Below are 21,728 nucleotides of genomic sequence, written 5' to 3' on the forward strand. Positions count from 1 at the left end.
AGCTCCTTGCCAAGGGGCTGGCCCACAAGGAAGATGGAAAGACCTATCTATAAAGCAGGGGCAGAGCGCTCACTGTAAGACAGAATCCTAAAGACAGGAGGACCATTATTAAAGCCATGGCTCACCCTTTCTCCAAGGACAATATGAAACAAGAGGAATACGCAGCCTACCGCCTGTGCAGTTCAGACGTTTCCCTTTGCTCAGAGTAACTGAGTGGGAAACGCTGGGGTAATGCAAACTCATACCTGCGGGGTATCAAATTCCAGGGCACAACTAACCCTTCTCCAACTGAGCTTCACTGCACGCACAGGCTCTGCACACGGCTGGGAGTACAGAGTGGACAAAGTAGGGTTCTCGGCTGTTCAGGGTCCTTAATACAATGGAGCAGACAGAACAGAATGCATCCTATTCAAACGTCAAATAGCGTGCAATATGCTGGGGAGAGACTCTCCTTAAACCACATCTGACCAGAGGAGAAAGAACACGAAAGGGCGAAGAGACTGCCCAGTCCTTCCATCCCCTGTGTGCCTGGCACTCTAAGATGCCATTGCGCTTTCCTCGTGGGGAGTCAGCAGCTGAGCACCTTGTCCTATCCCTTAACCCAGTAATAGGCAAAGCAGGTTTAAACACGATTGCAACAGAGTCCCAGACACAGAAGTCCAGTTTCTTACTGTATCTACTAAAGGCTGGATACGCATTAGAAAGGGGGGCTCTAAAATAACAGCACACTGCATCCTCACATTGCTGGCCATCCCAGTACTCAGGCTGAGGAGACAGCATCACAAATTCCAGGCTAGCCTGGGCTGCATAGGGAACCTTGTCTCAAAAATAAACAAAGCCGGGCATGGTGGCTCACGCCTTTAATCCCAGAACTCCAGAGGCAGAGGCAGGTGGATCTCTGTGAGTTTGAGGCCAGCCTGGTCTACAAGAGCTAGTTCCAGGACAGGCTCCAAAGCAACACAGAAAAACCATGTCTCAAAAATAAATAAACAAACAAACCAACAAGTATGAAAGGGCAGTCTTATTTTTCCAACATTTTAAAAATAGAAGCAATCATTTAGAAAATAAGAGTAATTCAAATTTATAATTCTGTCACATGCAGACACACACACACACACACCCCAAAAGTCAGACTGACTGTGACGCGGTTAGCATGCTCCATCTGAAACGTGAGGGCTCAGTGTACGCTTCACCTGTTCAGAGAATCAAATGAAGGCTGTCATAGTTTGGACCCCCACCCAATAAGTGGGTGTAACATTGTTATCTTCTCTCTGTGGAGCTGGAGAGACGACTCAGTAGTTAAGAGCACTGGCTGTTCTTCCAGAAGACCGGAGTTCAATCCCCAGCACCCACATGGAAGCACACAACTCTGTAATTTCAGTCCCAAAAAATTGGCACCCTCGCCCAGACAAACACGCAGGCAAAACACCAATATCCATAAAATAAAAATGAACAAAATCTCTCAAAAAATTTCTGTCCATTTCTACTTGAAATATCTTATTTGTTTATGAGAGGTGTCTTTCATGAGCATGGTTTTAATTTGGCTTAGAAGAAAAGAAACAGGTTGTTTGAAAAACACTATTCTCTTGCAAAAGATCATATTTTGACCTAGACTCTAGATTCAAGAAGGGGTAAAAAAATACTGTAACCCGAAATATATTTTTCCATTATAGACTGTCTACACTATATTGTGATTTTCCTAAAGGAAGGAAGATTGGCTCCGAGATACCATTTACAGTCTTATTCCATCCCTTTACTTCCTGTTGTAATTAAATCATCAAGTGAAGCAGGAAGAGACAAGGCTCCCTGCAAACAATGCCTCTTTGTCCCTGGCCCAGTACCGGGTGGTCTAGATGGCTGACAGCACCAGCCACACTAGTTAGACTCCCGCTTTCTCTGCGAGAGACATGCAAAGAAGGATCCCTGAATGTGGTTTATGACGATTCTGTTCTACAGTTACAGGGATGAGGTGAAGAAAGCGTAACCCCTCACTGAACACACACTAGATGTCTCATTCCTCCAAACACTGGACCTGAAGGACAGCACTACTGCAAATGCAGGAAGCCGAGGACACCACTTGCTATCTACAGTCTGCTGCCTTGGGGAGCCTCAGCTGCCTGGACTTCATTGTAGTGAAGGCAGACAAAGGGGACTCTCCATCTCCCACGGTCTTCTTGAAAGGTCTCGAGGGAAAAGATCTGACAGTAAAACATTCTTCCCTTGTCTTTTCTTGAGGAGTAGCTCTTTATATTTTTCAAACTCTTGTCTGATTAGCGGTAGAAACTTAAGGTTTGTGATAGCCCAACAGACCCAACACTGTGGACACCACTAGGCGTACATTCTACAAACTGGTCAGTAGTGTTCTCAGGAACAAAGGTTGAAGACCAGGAGGAACTGTGGGGGAGGAGTTGCTCCAGCAGCAATGCTTATAGATGCCAGGAAAGTAGGAAGGGGCCCGGGGGGAGTAGCACATCTTAAGGGGTGGGAGAACAGGCTTAAGCACTGGAGGGGTGGGCGATTGAGAAAACGAGAGCACGAGGGAGGGCAGCCGACATGAATAGTGTGTGAAACAGTAACGTGGGAACTAACATTTTTATAAGCCCATTAAAAGTGTAAGTTCAAATAAGTAAGAGTTGGAAAGGAGATACCGTTCCTAGCTAGAGAATTCTGCTCCTAGAAGCCATGGTTATGAAATAGGTATCACAGTATCACATGGAGAATCCTCTTTTGAGTTGTCCCAAGGGTCCCCCACATAATGCATGTTCTTGCCATTCTTCCTGGTTATCCACCGGAACTAGATGACAAGACGCTATTGCTGAAGATACCATTTATCTTGATTGCAAAATATAGAGAATTAATGTCAGAACTGAGCAGAAAGCTGCGTCCCTAATGGCTAGCTTCCAGGATGCTAGAGAATAAGCTGCTGGGGGAGAAAGGGCATCAACCTTGAACCCTATGAACTATAACAGCAACCACTCAGCAATAAGTGCCCACTGCTACTCTAACGGCACAACCATCATAGGGGCAACCAATGCTCTAAGGTCGGGTGCGGGCCTGTTCCATGAGAGGAAAATCAAGGTTCACACTATGAGTTCAATCAAAAACCTGTTACTGGGGAAAACATATGCCATAAGAGGCAACATACTACTGTTGTTTAACTAAACTTGAGTCAAACTGCTTTCTAAACACACATGTTTATTCTCATAGACAAATGCTACCCTCAGCCTTTATCAGGGAAGCTTCTCTTTACAAGGAAACATTCAGGAATACAGAGATGTTTTGTTGCTTGGGTAAGGGACAGTTGAGTGCACAGCCCTAAATGGGACATTCATAAAGCTCAGAAAATCCTGAGGTAGAAGCGATGGTAAGAACGTAAGAGCCAGTTGGTAGGGATGGAGAAAAGCGACAAAATGGCTGTGTCCTAGACATGACACAGCCACTGTAATCATGTACTCATGGCAGCTGTGGTTGCTTTCACTGGGCTTGCACAAGGCTCAACCTGTCAACAATCATGGATGGAAAGGGGGCTAATGGGGCACAGCCTGCCCCTGCTGAACTACTTACTGGTCACTGACTGCTTCTGGGTGAGAACCATTGGTCAGCCCACAGATCTAACCAGTAGTGCACAAATCTCAGGTGCAAAGAACACTCTTTACACTGAACAAAACTGAGTGTTCAAAACCAGATAGACCACATCATAAAAACCTGGTAAGTGTGTGTGAGATAGGGATATCTAAGTTGATTCACACAGACCATAATGTGCACATTTTATAGTGCTCAATCAGTATGCTCAGCTTTTGTATTTCCAGGTGTAAGCTTAAAACAAATAAATAAAGAAATAAAAGAAAACAAAAAAGCCAGTAACTCACGACCAGTCTACAGATATCCACTCCCAGCGCACAGCAATTTGCTAGACATTTAAACTAATTGTGCATGAGAGTGTATGTGTTTTAAGGAAAGCACACTTGGGAGTCATTTACTTTTTACCTCTACGAGGACTATTTTGTATCTTGCCAGCATCTGTCTGATGGAGTAAGGTCATTGGTTAAGTAATAAAGAAACTGCTTGGCCTCATAGGTTAAAACATAGGTGGGAAGAGTAAACAGAACAGAATGCTGGGAGGAAGAGGAAGTGAGCTCAGACTCGACAGCTCTGCTCTCTGGAGCAGAGATGCCATGCTCCCCTCTCCCGGGCAGACGCACGCTATGAAGCAAGCCGCCAGGTCAGACATGCTGAATCTTTCCAGGTAAGACCAGTGCTACACAGTTTATTAGAAATGGGTTGATCGGGATATCAGAATTAGCCAGTAAGGGCTAAAGCTAATGGGCCAAGCAGTGTTTAAAAGAATACAATTTGTGTGTTGTTATTTCGGGTAAAGCTAGCCGGTGGTGGGAGCTGGGTGGCAGAATGCAACCCACAGCTCCTACTACATCTGTCTATTTATCTTCGGAATTTCTTGTTTACATTATGCCTTTAAATGTTTTGCCTGTACATATGTATGCATACTGCAAACAAGTCTGGTACTCACAGAGACCCAAAGAGTGTACTCCAAAGCCCTTGGAACTGGGCTCACAGATAGTTGTAAGACACCAGGGGGGTGCTGGAAAGTGAACCCAGGAACTCTGAAAGAATAGCAAGTGCTCTGACCACTGAACAATCTCTCCAAACCCGGTCTATTCATTTATTTCTCAGCTGTATTTGAGGGCAGAGAAGGGAAGAGAAGAACGATAGTCACTCCTTCTGTTCCAGAAGAGAGACTTCTGCGCCCCCCCCCCCCGTCCTTTCTGGAATGTTCTCTCGCTAGTAAAGAGAGAATGACCAATATGAGTCATACTCATGAGTTTGTGACATAACTAAATATTCTGAGAACATGTCTGATTCAGAAAATGGGTAACTGTTCAATCCAAGGCAAATCAAAGGCAAGAGAGCAGAACAGATTCTACGGTCTTGGTATGAAAAGAGCAGGACGTTGCCTTGGAATACTTAAGTAACAAGTGATGGAGATTTCATAAATTATGGATGAGCCGGTCAGGAAGAGCTCTGCAGTGCATTGGCGAAGCCTGAATGAACAGCAAACTGAACAGAAGAGGACACAAGCAAAAGCAGCACTCTCTGCATCTCTAAGTACAGAGGGGGCCCTTCCATGAATTTTCTGGGACATCTGAGCAAGTATTAACCCCCAAAGAGTTTAAGCTTTTCTTAAAGTTACACAAAATCCAGCATATTAATTCCATTTTGTAAAGAGGTTCCCTCACACAAAAGACACTGAGTTCTGCCTCTGCTACCCAAGGCCTTCTAGGGTTGAACGATGCCTTTCCTTACTCCTAGCCCTGGGTATGTCCCGTGTTCGATTCCAGAAGCACAGCCCCAAGGATGCCCTCCTTTCGAAAGCAGCAGACATGGAAGGCAATGCTAGGAACTCTTGCGGGATTTTCTACAGCCCCCGGGGAAGAATTGCGAGCCCATAGAGCAAGACTTCTCCGGCAAGAAAACACTTTAACATAAAGACTTAACTAGAGTTGGGGCTGTTATTCACTATTACCGGTTGATTCATTTTAACCTCTCTACGTGGGGATGCTGACAGATGATCAGGTGATGGAAGGAAACAAGCAAGGACCAGAGAGGACCCAGACTTAGGGAATCCCTTTTTCTCCCTTGCTCTGTTCCCTGATCCAACATAATACTTGGTCTATGACTGTTCATGTGGGAGTGGACTGCACACTAAGTGTGGGTGAATCTACGGGTGCACACAGAATGCATGATCTGCTTTCAGAGACTGGCTGGAAAGCAGAATCAGGAAATGTTTTCCTAGGCCAGGTATAACTCCGTGAGCCCTAGTGCTCTATCTGACTGATTCAATATTCACTTCAAATTCAGTCCCAAAAGAAAGCAGCATTTTCTTGGAGTCTCTAGAATTTAATTATTCTGCCCAAAGAGGGTGAGCCATTTTTCAAGGCTCCAAAGTGCAGCAGCTACAGGATGCTCATGTAAAATGTTAAGCAGCCATGTCTTAGCTTTTAGTACTAGAAGCAGCTTCTCTAGGGTTGCAGAAAGACAAACGGAGGTTGACGGAAAGTTCCAGAATATTCCAAATGAACTTCTGGAATGAATAAGAAAAAGAACTTTATCCTAATGTTTTTGTTTATCCAAGTGTCAGTATTTAAATAAAATGCATTTTTAATGAAAATGACACATCCATCAGGATGTACAGGGCTCAAAATGCAACATCCCACCCTAGAGATCCTCAGGAGATCATATCTGCTAAAAGCACCTGGATGCTGTGCTCAGCGCACAGGAGGTATACAACAACAAAAATAAATACCAGCCGCTGTCTGTGTAGAGGAGGAGCAGGTGAGTGAAGAAGAGGGAGGTCGGGGAACTCTGAGCCTTCACCCTGTGTGCACTTACTGGGTCTCAGCCCCGAGCAGCATGTCCACCTTCTCATTGGCATGGTTGCTGAGGACCGTCAGAGTGAAGAGGTGCGTGGCCGAGCTCTGTCTTGAGTAAAGCATTGTGGAGGTAGTCTTCCCTGGGGAAGAATTAAGCTCCTCATTGTCACAAGATTCCACCAGCAGCTGATCCCTTAAGGAATAATCAGTGACGTTGTAACTCTCTTCACTAAAAGACAGGGCGAGAGAACATGTCAATTAGCAGCAATGACTGTGACAATGTCACACTTCATTCACGTCACATTTTTTTTTTTTTTTGAGAATTGGGCATCCAGAGGAAGGAGAGAATGACCTGTCTCATAACATGAACTGGGATCTGAATTTTACCTATTGATTACCAATCATGAAAAGCACCAATACTCTATAATATGTAGCACACATAAAGTACATCTCAGATAAAAGAGCAATGTATTTTTGAAAACACAGATCATTTCTTACACGGGCTTAAAAAATCAACCTAAATCCAAGTTGGGTGCTTCTTGAGTACAAACTCTGAGAATTCTACCGAGGATCCAAGCATCTAGCAGGCAACACCATGGGACTTGCGTTCCCACTTTAGGAAGAATAAACAAAGGTTAGATCTCTGAAAAGATGAAGCATTGAATAAATTAACCCAATACAGAGCCTCCTAGGCTACATTCGCCACAGTTCTCTAATTGTTATAATCAGTGAGACTTGCATGCATTAGAGTTCATGAATGGGCCTCTCCCCAGCTTTTACACCCACCTTCAGCACAGAATGAAGAGGGGACTGTAAAACCCTGCCCATGCGCAGGTAGCCCAGCTTTCACCCCTTACCCCCAAATGACCACAGCAGAGGATGGGAGTAGAATCCCAGAGATCTGCTTGCTCTGGCAAATGCCCACTCAGTCCATCTTCTCTCACATTACAGACTCCCGTTTCAGAAGCCACCAGACTCAATCATGTTGTGTGCCCATCCTTGCTTATCCACCCTCAGACTGTGAGCAAGGCTAATAATTCCCTCTCAGGACAGCTTGTTCCTGAATCCACCCTCAGACTGTGAGCAAGACTAATTCCCTCTCAGGACAGCTTGTTCCTGAATGCTTCCCACTGTGCCCTCCTGGAGTGCCCTTCCATAGGGAGTTCGAGAGAGTCTGAGGTCTCAGCTTCTGAACCCTTCCTCTACCTTCTAATTAATTAGCTTCTTCTAACAGAATCATGGTCTCTCTAGGGGATGCCATAACCCCCGCTGTCTCTGCTCACTTCTAGAAAATTATCACTTCTGGCTCCCAGGAAGGACTAGACTTTGGAGTTCACACTATTAGTCTCTGTCCTAATCACAAATGTCTACATACTTCGAGGTCTCCCAATCCTCCCTTATGACTCCCAAACTTATTGTCTGCCTCCAGCCTTACTTCCTTCTTTGCAGTCCATGATCAGCTCCTTGCGATCTGTCAGTTCTTTGACTTCCTCAGTGGCTTTCGGCCTGCTACCTCAGCCACCTCAGCCACCTCAGCCATGCTTTATCATTGCATCAAACAGCCTCTCATCCATTTCCCTATCAGCTCCAAGACATACCATGCTCTACCTGGCACACCGAATCTTACTGCCTCACCAAATCCTCATGCCCCAAACTTGTTTTCACCTGCCAGTTCCTGCTCGTTGACTCTATGACCTTTTCCTCTGTTGGTTGATTAATTCCTCGTGCCCCCTCAGTCATGCATAGCAAATTACCTAGCCTGGAGTCCCTGTGCCCAGCTAAAATCATTTCTTGTACACAAGCTCATCTTCCTCGGCTGAAATTGCCTGGGAAATTCCAAATACAGCCCTCTCCTCTTTTCCATCCTTGCAGATAAACCTCAACTGAACTGCTCCAAATGACCCTACAATAAATTCTAACATACTCTCATGTAATAGCAAATATAAGTATATGAACTGAGAAGAGCTGAAAGAAAACACCCCCTGTGTCTAAATATACTTGGGCTTTTAGGACAAAACATTTTGTTCAAAGTTCTGAGGCCTGCTTTATTCAGTAGTAAACATTCTGCCTTGTAAACGACCTTGGAAAATTTCACAGTCTTTTTTTTTTTTTTGAAGTTTAGTTTGATGGATTCTCCAATCAAAAGACAGCACATACAGGTTCCACCTCTCAAAACAGAATACACCCCTGACCAGATCTGTTGTTAGGGTCACGTCTGTATTTACTGGAAGTTCCCAAAGCTGTCCTGGGTTCTGCCACGCCCAGGAATATAAAGAAGTTCTCACATCTACAATAAGACCTATAAAAGTGCACACCGTGCTCAAAGGAAGAAGGCGGGACAGAACACCTTACAATCAAACATGGCTGTATCTGTAAAAGATCTTGTTTACTAGAAACAAAGAAGTCAATTGTTTGCAGCACAGAAAATGTTTACAGTGTCAGGACATCTCAGACATAAATCTAACAGCCCAGGAGTCAGGATGTGTACACGCACGCACGCACGCACGCACGCGCAAACAAAGAGAGATAAAAGTGGCAGAGGGATAGAGAGGGACCCCTCTAAGACAAAAAAAAAAAAATTAAAATAAAAGCAACATCTCAACAACACTAACAAAAACCACATAGTAAAGGATTCTAAGCTCCTGCACCTACATCGGAAGGTTTTGTTTGTTAGGTTGGCCCTGACAGAACTCAAGGATGGAGTTCCCAGGAGACAAATGAAAGCTACAAGGCTTAGTTTTTACTCTTCTTCCTTTTCAGAATTCATATTCCTCGCTATTCTCTTTTTCCTATCTACTACCCTCTTTTTGATCCAAATGAAAAGCTACAAAAGATTATCACTCAGTAGCAGGCCACTTGTTCCCAATGAACAGTCATTGTCTGGACAGAGAGATTGAAGAAACTGATGTTGTAGAAGTGGGATGGCCAGGTAGGCCCCGAATAATGAGAGTTGCATTGATACTGAAGTTATATCCAAAGAAGCAAAAGTCAGGAGAATATGCACATGACAGTGTCCTCATTGAAGACCAACTCAGCTCCTGCACCTCCAGCTTCAGCCACTTTTGCTCATAGGTTGTCCCTGGTAGAAAAGGAAGGACTGAGTTCCCATGGGACAAACGTAAGCTATAATGTTTAGTCTTTGCTCCTCTTCATTTTCAGAATTCATACCTTTCAGGGTTTATCAAAATTAAAAAAAAACCAAGCTATCAAATTTCAAAAATGCTTTGAATTTTTTGAAAAGCATTTATTCTAAAAAGAACAATAAGCTTTGGTATTTCAAGAGCCAATAACCAGCCATCACTAGTAAGTTAGACATCTTTCCCAGGGATCCAAAGTACAAAAGCACAGACCCATTGGCTCTAGGTAAGAAAGAGGCAGTGTGCGAACCAGCGGAAGACAGGGAAGCCATCCCCTTCCCCAGATAGGGTGGCCATAGAGCTGTGGGTGAAGTTTTAGTTTTTAGCAATCATTAAAGCCAGAAACAGATACATTTTTAAAATGTGCATTAAGTTTTCCTTTAAGCAACAAGTACAATGCCAGTGATTACTAGCTACGGGAGTTGTTTGAACCAGTTTAGACCAGTTAGCCCTTCAATTGTCTACTTTGGATGTTACAACAGTGGTCATCCTATTCATAGTTATGGAACTTCACCTCCGGTGTTAATCCAAACTGTGTCAAGACGGAGAACTTAGCTTGATCCAAAGCAGTTTCCAAGAAAGATGTTTTCTGTCTTTTAAGCACTTTTCGATCACCTATCCAAAACCCACTATTATTTAGGTAGCAACCTTCTGCCTTTTAAAAGTGGGTTTCTATGAAATAAAGACCTGGCATCATGCAACAGTAAAAAAGTTAAATTGGTTGTTTACCCTGATTAGCTACTTTCAAATCCAGTGAAACAAAAACTGACAAGCGGCTGACACCCTCTTGGAAGATACTTCTGGTGTGTTCTCTCACAGACTCTCATACAGATATTTAACCTCCCAAAGGCTCACAATAATGGCCATTATCCCCCTGCCTCTGAGTCTGCTGTCTATTGCATGAAACTCATTCTTCTGTCAGTCAGCACGTACAATTTCTCTCCAGTTCAGAAGGTCAGCTGATTACAGGGTGTGCTGGAGAAGGGAGCCTACCAACAGGCACCTCTAGTCCAGGCTTCCCCTTCTGCTCGCTCAGGTCCCCGAAGGCTGAATGAAATGGGATAGAAACATTGCCTTTCCCCGGGGAGGTTGACTCTAATCTGACTTCCTTGTGTTTGTCTCCATCATTTAGCAAACACATGGTTGACACTGTTTCTGAAACAACTTGGATCATGTAATTAGGAAGTTGAATTGCTCACAGAAAAAGGCAAATGGAAAATCCATCTTTCCTTGCCTGAACAAGTTTACAGGGAGACTTCCTTCCATTGTGCCACAGGCACTCTGCTCTTGCAGCTGCTCAGGCTCCTGGCTCTGTGCAAGTCATTTCAGCTCAAGTCCACAGAGTCCGCTGCTCTGCGTCTTCAGTGATGATGTGCCTCCCTGTTAAACCCACTTGAAGGCCTAGTAAATCCTGCCCACACTCTTCTTCTTTTTTTAAAAAATATTTATTTATTTATTATGTATACAATATTCTATCTGTGTGTATGTCTGCAGGTCAGAAGAGGGCACCAGACCTCATTACAGATGGTTGTAAGCCACCATGTGGTTGCTGGGAATTGAACTCAGGACCTTTGGAAGAGCGGGCAATGCTCTTAACCGCTGAGCCATCTCTCCAGCCCAAATTATCATCTTAAATAAAAGAAATAAATATCCGCAGAGAGCAGGCTATGAAGCTAATCACGCATCCGGTTATTTTCCCTTCTGGAAGGAATTCTGCGTTAAGACATTCAGACAACGTCTGAATGCATGCCACACATCGCTGTGGTGTTGAGACAGGAGCCTGATTGTAAAGAGGTCCTTTTAGCTTTTTCGTGGTGCTGGGATGGATCCCCGGACCCCGCACAGGCTGGATCAGCACTGAACCAATGAGCTCCATCGCTGGCCCTCCCTTTATTAGTCGAATAATTATGGAGCACTTTAACTTCCTGTCCCATAGTTTCTGCAAAGGTTGGAACACTTCTCATAGTGGAAAATTATTTATTATTTATTTATTTGGATATCATTTCTTTTAGACCAGAAAGACATTTAAACACCACATATAAGAAGTTTGTGTTTAAAATACCCAAATGACACAGTACATGAACATCTGCAGCACTGAACACAGAAATAAGCACCCATTTCAGCCCAGATGAGGACAAAGGGACCTTGATTTACGGTTTTGTTCAACCTGGGTTTTCTTATTGGCTTAAGAAGAAAGTGTATACCATTAAGAACTGTGACAAGCTGGGACAATGAATGTGTTAGTGTGAGATGACTTTCTGTACAATTGACCTATTTCAAAGTAAAAGTAGAAAGAAAATAGATTTCACATCAAAAGTGTACAGGCGTGAAAATTATCAATATTGTCACTTCAGGTGTCTGTGGATGTCTGGGGTTCAATGAACCACTAAGTAATGGGATGTCTTCTTTATCCCACCAACTGCTGACTGTAGAATTCATTACTAGTTGAAGTATAACTGCAAAGTGACCATGAATATTACGACTGAGAAAAAGAACTGCAAATAATAGCTCTCCTAAACATCAATGATCCAGTTGAATAGGATCCATGAGGGCCAGTGAGATGAACTCAGAGATAAGGGTTACTCTGAGGAGCTGAGTTTGGTACCCAAGTCCAAAGGGGAGAACTGAATCCTATAAGCTTTCTTTTGGCCTCTACACACATGCTATGGTAACATACACACACACTATTTAGTATTTGTAATAAAGTTTAATATTAAATATAATTGATAAACCCAACTTATCTATAACATCAGAAAATCTGATGTTATAAATTTGATTGTAAAAATCAAATATTTACAATGATGCTTATCAGAATTTTCTACAAGAAGACAATCTTGATATAAAAAGGTATCTGTTCTTTCTAATGTAACGTATAATTTTAATCCAGTCAATCCATGCAAATCCAAACATGGTTTTGTAAGGAGAGCTGAATAGAGGGGTTTATTTTAAACAATGTGGAAAAATAAACCTGCAGAAATAGCTAAAAAAAGACTCTACAGACTAGAGGAGAATGAATTGGCCCTTGGACATCCTAAGAAGACATTTATAAATCCATAGCAGTTCAAGGACCAGGACAGGGCATGATTTGACAGATGGACTAGTGAAATAGACTGATGAGTTCATAAACTGATGAAAACATATTTAGGGACTTAATATAGGATGCAGATGGTTTCTCAAACATGTAAGGAATTGATAACCATTAAATAATTTTGGTAGACTTGGAGAAACATCTGACATTGCTTAAAAATTTCCATTCAAATCCTTAGATTGTGTCTGTCAAAGTCTGTAAGAGTCATAACATGGTGAACAAGACAAGTCAGGTTTGCCTTGTGGTAAGACAGAGGCTTTTAAATATGTGTTGACCTTCTGGGGGACTTTCACCCTGACCCTTACTAGCTATCATCCTAGAGAGCGACTTTTGCTGGCCAGAAAAGGAGAAGAGATGCTTGAGCAAAATGGATCTAGGCGGTGAAGGAAAGAAGTGTTGGCAGGGAACGCCAAGGGCTGTGCTGTAAAGAGCAGCTTCCCTACTGTTTAAGGCACCAGAATGCTTGCATGCTTTACATACTGTTCTAAGAATCTATTCCATGGACCAAGAATGACTGGCAGAAGCCTAAGCAACACTTTCAACTGTTCCTTTCATAAACAAAGTTAAATTAAGAGAAAGTGGTGTTATAGAGATTTATCAAATATCCAAACAGCACACTGACTCCTAGCATATATCTCCAAGGTAGTGGCAAGGTTTTTTTTTCTTCTTTCTTTCTTTCTTTCTTTCTTTCTTTCTTTCTTTCTTTTGTCCTTTCTTCCTTCCTTCCTTCCTTCCTTCCTTCCTTTTTGCCTATTCAGTATGCCTTTTCCATAGGTTTTATCTAAAACATTCATACGGCCTCAGTCCTAAAATCAATCAAACAAAAAACACTCCAGCACCAAGACAAAGTTTCCTGAACTATTAGTCACTTGTGCTTCCTCAAACCAGCACTCACAGACTAGGCAAACAGTTCCCCAAGGTCACCAGGGCCTAGCATCCCACGAAATACAGTGCCCGGGGCATTGGCATCATTCTTCTGGATGCCATCAGAGAAGTCGATGGGGGCATGCACCTGTGGCATTCTGAAACGCTATCCTCCCCAGTGCCTCCCATGGCATTTCCCAGGCATCCTTCTTCGGAGCCATCCTACAGCCACTGGCTTTTCTCACAGGGATGTCATGGTCTGCCACTGTCCCAGGAGAGCTCAGGCCAGGAGTTTACAAGACTGCAATGAACGACAAGAACTCCTTTCTGTTTTCCTGAGGCTTGTACAGGAGCACTCCCTCTGCAGATTCCAGCTTGTTTCCCTGCTCATTCGGTAACATGACTTCAAAATCCCTATACTAGCTTCCATGCTTAACTGGCATTAAAATGCTCCCGTCAAACATTGCTGAGACAGAGGCCCTTGAACAATGCTGGAATTTACTTCAAGCTAAGGGATTAAACAAAACAAAACAAAACAAAAAAGTGATCTACCTGGTTGAGACTGATTTCATACAAAGTGCGGCTTAGGACACAGCTAACAAGTAATTTTATGGAATTTTCAGAAGTAATGGATTTCAGCATGGCAGGCAGGCTTACAGAACTGACTCAGCCAGCCTGCTTAGAGCGAGCCCATCACACACCTGCTTGGTGAACCTGATCAGGGCTGCAACCCTCTCCAGGCGGCACTGCTCGCACAGTGGTGGTAACAGCACCAAGGCAGCAGGTTGTTGAGGGGATTAAGTGAGACAATAGGTGTATAATTACGTTCTTGTCATGCATAGCGCTTCGAATCACTCCTGGATCACACCCAATGTTAGCTATCAGTTTCTGTTGTTCTAACAGAATACCATCCATTTCCACTGCCTGGGAATGCCTCAAAGGCCTGATAATTATATATGCCCTGAAAATGGATGAGCAGACTAAGCAGTATTCAAATTAAATACTCATATCAGGAGAGTCATGATCTGCCAAGAGCCCTGACTAGCAAAGATGTGATAATTACATTGATACTGATTTCATTTTTTTTAAGATTTATTTATTTGTTTATTATGTACACAGTGTTCAGCCTCCATGCAGGTGCCAGAAGAGGGCACCAAATCTCATTATAGATGGTTGTGAGCCACCATGTGGTTGCTGGGAATTGAACTCAGGACCTCCGGGAGAGCAGTCCGTGCTCTTAACCTCTGAGACATCTCTCCAGCCCCTTGATACTGATTTCAAATAGCCTTTCTTATTCAGTTCCTCAAAATAGTTCTCAAGACTAACAAACATGCTACACACTTCCTACCCATTGTCCGGAGAATAACAAAGGGGAGAGGTAATGAGGCCCTCATTCGCTGGGATGAGAAGCATCTGTTGTGATTAACCACCACCAGGAAAGAAGGCCAGAGTCCGCAGGAGGGCCAGATTCCACAGCCCAGCAACTGCAACACCTATCATCCTTAACCAAGAGGAGACAAGCAGTTCTGAGAGCTGTGAGCCCCTTGCTAGAGCCCCCGCCGCGATCAGGAAGCAGCATGATCAGAGAACAAGCCGACAGCCTCTCACATAGGTAACAAGGTGACCCCAGATTATAGGAATCACCCCACTCTGGTTTAGGTGTATCGTAATTGATTTACACCACAAAAATGGAAAATGCAGTTGGGTTGTCTTTTACTATCCTGAAGGAACTCTCTAAGACGTTAAACCTGTGAATAACTTATGTCCCTCATTCAGAGCTGCGTATTCATATATTATATTTTCAAATATGCGCAGCATATCCTATAATAACTAGCACGTTATGGAAATAATTGTTATGCCCTACCATCTAAAGAATCCAATACAGCAACTCCCAGCCCTAATTTGCCATCTACCACGGGCTGATTTCATGCCCATGGAGGCTGGCTACAATAGGAGGGTTCCCAAGTATGCAGGAAAAGAGGGTGCTAGAGAAAAATATCCCCACGAAAGCATTCATGAGTCACAGCTCTTTGGGAAGAATGAGGATATGTCACTAGTTATCCCTGCCCTGATGGCTAAGATGGGTGATGGGGAAAGACAGGCACTTATTCCTAAAAAACTCTAATTTCAAAGGTCAAAAATTCAGGCCTAGTCCTGCAGTATGCTGTAGTCTTCCGAAGTGAAACATGGCCTGAAGATTTCAGACTAGTTTTTAAACAGTAAAATGTAGTGCATGGGCAGTAATTTGATTTGTGGCAAGACTTTTTAGAGAGACAAACACAATGCTGAAATTAGTATCGATCGCCTCAGTTACTTCATAGGGATTACTGAAATAGCCAAGACTCTGTGTGCACTGTCTAAAAGAATTTGAACACATTCCACAATAAAGATGACATTATTACTCCTATTTTACAGACAGGGACACTAAGATGCTGAGAGGCTGAAACTGCTTCGTGCAAGGTTACATGGCCAGGAACTGAACCTTACTCTTTCTGACCCTACACATCGACAATGAGCTGCTTAGGTGCCTCTACCAGGGAGTAGGAATGTCAATTCTCCTTAGAGACACAGAAGAAAATTCTTTGGGATGCTAGAGCAATAGTGTGGGGCAGTGAGGAAAAATAAAATTATTTTTCATTTCTCACTGTCTTCAATATGGGAGCAAATGCCACAGTGATCAGTAGCACATATGCTTAGTATACCTGGAGTAAAAATGATTTGAATCTGAATTCTTTAAGTGTGATTTCCCAAGAATTTTTTTTTTTTCTGCAGAGAAAAACAACTTATATCAGGAGGCTTCAGTTTTCTATAATAGGAAAGAACACTACCATGGAAAAACTTATGACAGGATGGAACTAGGCCAGGACAGCTCCTGGGAGCCTGCACACTCCCTGAAGCCACTGGGCATTCAACGCTGATAAGAACTGAGTTCTAGAGTAAGACCCTGACCTCGCAATGGTGACCTGGTGGTAGTACTACAGCGAACTCATCTTCTAAGCCCCAAGATTTGTTACAGAGCTGATGTATGTTTGTAAGATTTAAGAAGCAGGCATCAGGGAGAGGAATCTATAGCTTTAAAGGGAGTGCTGTGAAGGAGAAACCCTTTACACTGGAGGCTTGAGAATGGCGGTGCAGTGGGAAACCTGCAGACATGATTCAGCCCCGCACTAGAAAATCACTTTTAAAATGATGTAACAAAACATATTCCATCAGGAAAAGAAAGCCCACAGAGGGGACAGAACCTTTTTCAGCTATACATCAGACAGAAGATTAATATTCAAAATACAAAATACAAAGATCTCAATAAAACAAAACAAAACAAACAAACAAACAAAAAGACTCAAGAGAGCAAATGACCTAATTTAAAAAGCAGGCTTTGGATCCAAAAAGGTAGCTCACAAATAAAGAAACAAAAATGGCTAAGAAATGGGTTGTGTTCAGCGTCTTTAGTGACTAGGGAAATGAGAAGTAAAGCTACTTTGAAATTTTATCTAATCCTGGTCATAATGGCTGAGAGGAAATGAAATTGATAACAAACACAGTAAGAGTGTGAGGAAAGAGAACCCCTGTTGACTGTTGAAAGGACTACAAACTGGTACAGACACCCTGAATCCATGTGGGAAACTCTCCAAAAGCTCCAAGTAGCTTCACTATACAGCCCAGCCCCGTTATAACACTCCTCGGCACGCACCAAAAGGACTTGGCATTCTACTACAGAAATACTCGCTCAGACATTCTCAGTGTTGCTTTATGCACAGCAGCTAGGAAATGGAAACAACCTGCATGTCCCTTGGCTAGTAAACTGACAGGGAAAATGTGGTGCACACACACTATGGAATACTACTCGGCTATCAAGAAAAATGAAACTTGCTGGCAAATGCAAATTTATGATGCAATTTTGCATAAAATGCAAATGCAGGAACTAGAAAATATTATATTGAGGGAGGTAACCCAGACCCAGAAAGATGGATGTTGAATGTTCTTACTTGTGGATCCCAGTTCTGAATCTTTAGATATGTATAACCCTGATTAAGCATAGAAACCAGAAAGGTAGAAAGAGACCATAAGGGGGGAGAAGGGGCTTTAGAGAAGGGGTATTGGGATGCTCAGAAGGGGACATGGGGAAAATGGGGAGGGGCTTTAATTAGGGAGGACAGAAGAAGGGTAATACAGAGGGGGAGTGAAGAAAAAAGGAAGATAACACTAAGGATGTTTTAAAAGATATAGGGAAACACTTTATACACTTACTTAAATATGCATGCATGAGTGTTTGCCTATATGTGTGAGGTTTAAATAAGGTTCTGCCACATGGGGTGGCAATGTTCCCTTAAAGGCAACAGATATTCTAAAAAAAAAGAAAATATCTTCCAGGCCTACCTAATCAAGGGAAACTTCCCTTCTATTTGTTGGTCAGGGGGACTCCAAAAGACTCCCCAAATAATAGAGGCTATTGGTGTTGCCTTTGTCTCCCAGAACTTGAAGGTAAAATCCTCTTGTTGAAGACACCACACACTTTGCACACAGGACTTGAAGGCATAGAAGCACAACTGAGCCCAACTGATATATGCACGAGGCAACCCCCAATTAAAGGAAACATTACAAAAGAGAGACTGCTAGAGGCAGAGAATGAGAAAGCCCATTGAGAGATAGTATCTTCTAGACACGACCAAGGAAGCTGCACCCAGGAAAGTTCAACAACAAGGATGCATAAATAAGACCATCATAAGGACATCAGTCAACATGCCAATGTGGATAAGAAAAATGTCACAAGGCATCTAGTTCTCCTAGATGAAGAACTACAGGCAAAGGGAAGGGGAATCAGTTTTCTCCAGTTAGGAGCCTCCTGATAGGCGATCTAATTCCAAACACGAGTGCATTCAAACAACACAAAACAGATGCAGAAGTTTGAAATATTATACATCACTTGTATATATAGCAATAATAAAAAGAAAAAGGTCATAAATTTGCGAGAGTATGGGATAGAGACATGGAAGGAGCTGGACAGGGAAGAATAGAAATTATATAAATACAGTACTCGGATATGAAATGCTCAAAACTATTTGGAAAATCCTGAAAGCTTTCTACACTATTTTTTCTAACAACAACTGCTCCTCCTCATCCATCCATCCTAAAGGCGAGGTGTTGGGACTTCCAAAGAACTCTTCTCATTCTCCCATGAAACTTGTGTTAAAGGGTGACCTACAGGAAAGGGGTTCTGAGGTGTGGCTACTACTACTACCTAATCGGCTCTGGCTTCATTGACCCAGCTCAGGGACACTGCCTGACTGGACCAAAAGAAGCATTTCTCTTCTAGTCCTTTCTGACAAGTTTGCTCTGGATCCTGTCTGTGGAGCTTTCCCCAGCCAACACAAAAGGAAAAGCCATTTAAGGAAAGCTGCCCTTTGGGCAGTCATTTCTACATAGTTTCCTATAATTGGATGGCACCCTGCTGCTGCAGACACCAGCAAGCATGATGCTCTATTCATAGGGCCACAAAGCAAGCCTGGATCCAGCATTAGCTGTGGATAGGAAGGGGCTGAGCTTTGGATAATGAATGAACCTGGTTTCCAATCTTCATGTATCACTTGAAAAACCCACTATCACTATTATTCGAGCTACTGTGATTTGGGAATTCTGCTGAAAGCGTAGTGAATGATCCAACAATCAGTTTCCCAATGAAGACGAGAACGTGCATGGTTTCCCAAATGGGCTTCATTTCTCTGGCTTTGTCTTTGGGCTGAGAGTGTGAGAGGGTGTGATAATTCAGTATTTCTACTTCCTAAAACCTTCGATATGAGGACACATTTACTGGTAGCCTAAAACACTCATCAATGCTATAATAAAAATCAGAAGCAAATAAAAATGGCCTCTGTGGAGTAGTTTTATGAATTGAAGCTATGTGGCATTTACAGAAGTATATGGGTGATGTTCCAGAAAATGTCAGAAGCCATATCACTTACTAGGCAGAGTCTATTGTTTTTAAATCAAGATTAAATTATTACTGTTTATTTAGGAACTGGGATATAGCTGAGTTGACAGAGGTCCTGCCTACCCTGTACAAAGTCCTGGGTTCTATTCCCAGGAGTATATAAAACTGTGGTGGTTCACACCCATAATCCTAACACTCTGAAGGTAAAGGTGGGAGGATCAGGAGCACAGTGCCATCCTTGGTTACAGGGTGAGTTTGAAGCTAGCCTGAGATATGTGCTGAAAGGAAGGAAGGAAGAGAAAGAGAAAAAGAAATAGCACGAAAGTTTATTATTTATAAAGACAATACCCAAAACAAAGGAAGACATAAATATCCTTCCTGAAGTCTGAGCCAAAGCAAAAGTGAATAACAAGGATACAGAAGGAAAGGCTCACACACACACACACACACACACACACACACACACACACACATAGCCACACATCAGCCGCATCTAGTCTGCCTAAGACACCACAGATGTCCTCAAAAGGACTCCCAGGAGAAATAGTCTGGATCATTGCACCATCAACAACGCCTTAGGAAACCAGCTCCACCATGAGGAAGACAGAAGACAACTCTGGAGGACAAGGCCAGACCAAGCCAGTCTCCAGAAGTTCCAGACATGAGACAGAATGAATAGGGCATCCATGCAGTGGGGCTTCTGTTTGGCTACCTGTGGTGGTTTGGGGAGGACAATGGCCCCCACAGACTCATAAGGAGCCACACTGTCTGAAAGGATTAGGAGGTATGGCCTTGTCGGAGTAGGTGTGGCCTTATTGGAGGAAGTATATCGCTGGGGAATGAGCTTTGGGTTTTCAGAAAGCCAAGTCAGACCCAGTCTCTTTGCCTTCTGCAGTAGATCCAGATGTGGAATTTTTAGTTCTTTCTCTGGTACCATGTCTGCCTGCACGCTACCATGCCCTGCCATGGTGACATGCAGACCAGCCTTATTTCAATGTTGTCCTTTATAAGAGCTGCTGTGGTCATGGTGTCTCTTCACAGCAACAGAACATAGGACAGCATCAGTTTGAGTGGCTCGTCCTCAGCAAATACTTGTCATACGAGCATTCTTACAGCTAAGTGCCTGGTTTCAGCACAAGAGACATAAAGGTCAATATGAGACACAGGCTCACAGTGGACATTAAATGTTACAGCCAGGAAAGTGTCCAGTTTTATCAGATCACAGGGAGGCAGAAAACAGACTTAGACAGTAGAATAAAACCCCCAAGGGATGTGGCCATTAATGTAAGCCTAAACGATGAGAAAGTTGCCTAGAGAAGGTCTGAAGTGAGGGGAGGGCAGAGGGGAAGCATTCCAGGTAGAGAGAGAAACCTGTGCTCGGGCTGGCATCGAAAGTGGGGTGAAGAGGCACAGATGCAGGACGAGGACAATGAGGAGGAGATGGAGACGGATGTGCTTGCAAGGCATTTGTGCTGAAAGCAACATAAGACGCGGAGGCTAAGTTTTACAAAGGGTGAAGCTAAGCAGGTTCATCTTGAAAACACATTCTGAATGTGGAGGGTAAGGAGCGAGGAGAGGAAGTGTCTGTGGCTTGTTGGGTCTACCTTGGAGGAAGAAATGGAAAGCACTGGCAGAAGGGCAGTGGTGATGTGGAAGAGAAGGATTTCACAAGCTGCACAGAACTCCAGCTACCCTGAAGGCTGTGACAAACCAGCTGCCTGTGGGAGCCCAGCAAACCCAGACGGGAAGGTTACCTTTTAGGTTTCCCATAGCAGCCAGAGGGCAGAGGGGCCATTTACTAAGAAGGGAATGGATCTGGGAGAAGGTGAGAGGTGATGGGAAGGATTTGAATATGAGCAATCTGTGAAACCACCACCACACAGAGACGTTCAAGTCGTGTGACCATGACAATATTCTGAAAACTATTTTAGAAAATGGAGTGACTTGGTGTAGAAGAAATATGTGGTCCTGAGCTACCTTAGACCATCATGGCACGTTTCTTAATGGTGTTTAAGTGAGGTGGCAGTAAGGGGCCAGGCATGTAGTGGGGTTGGATTGTATGCTGCAAAGAAGAAGGGTGGAGTCCTAACTCCTGGCACTTTGGGTTTTGTTTTTGTTTGTTTGTGTGTTTTGTTTTTTGAGACAGGGTTTCTCTGTAGCTTTGGAGCCTGTCCTAGAAACTAGCTCTTGCAGAACAGGCTGGCCTCAAACTCACAGAGATCCACCTGCTGCTGCCTCCCGAGCGCTGGGATTAAAGGCATGTGCCAACACCACCTGGCACTCCTGGCACTTTGAAAGCTGCCTTATTTAGAGATAAACCC

The 21,728-nt window shown here is 43.4% G+C and overlaps 1 protein-coding gene across 1 annotated transcript in view; it reads right to left on the reverse strand.

The window, feature by feature from the left end:
- Arhgef26 (Rho guanine nucleotide exchange factor 26) overlaps positions 1-21,728 on the reverse strand; it is a 107,791-nt gene that overhangs the window by 7,386 nt on the left and 78,677 nt on the right. Inside the window, exon 11 of the mRNA XM_041659226.1 lies at positions 6,409-6,618. Coding sequence (XP_041515160.1) covers positions 6,409-6,618 — 210 coding nt within the window. The remainder of the gene's footprint in view (positions 1-6,408; positions 6,619-21,728) is intronic.

The sequence above is a fragment of the Microtus oregoni genome, unplaced genomic scaffold, assembly GCF_018167655.1.
Source record: "Microtus oregoni isolate MIOR12 unplaced genomic scaffold, Mior012 000010F_ref0000083, whole genome shotgun sequence".
Classification (NCBI taxonomy): Eukaryota; Metazoa; Chordata; class Mammalia; order Rodentia; family Cricetidae; genus Microtus; species Microtus oregoni.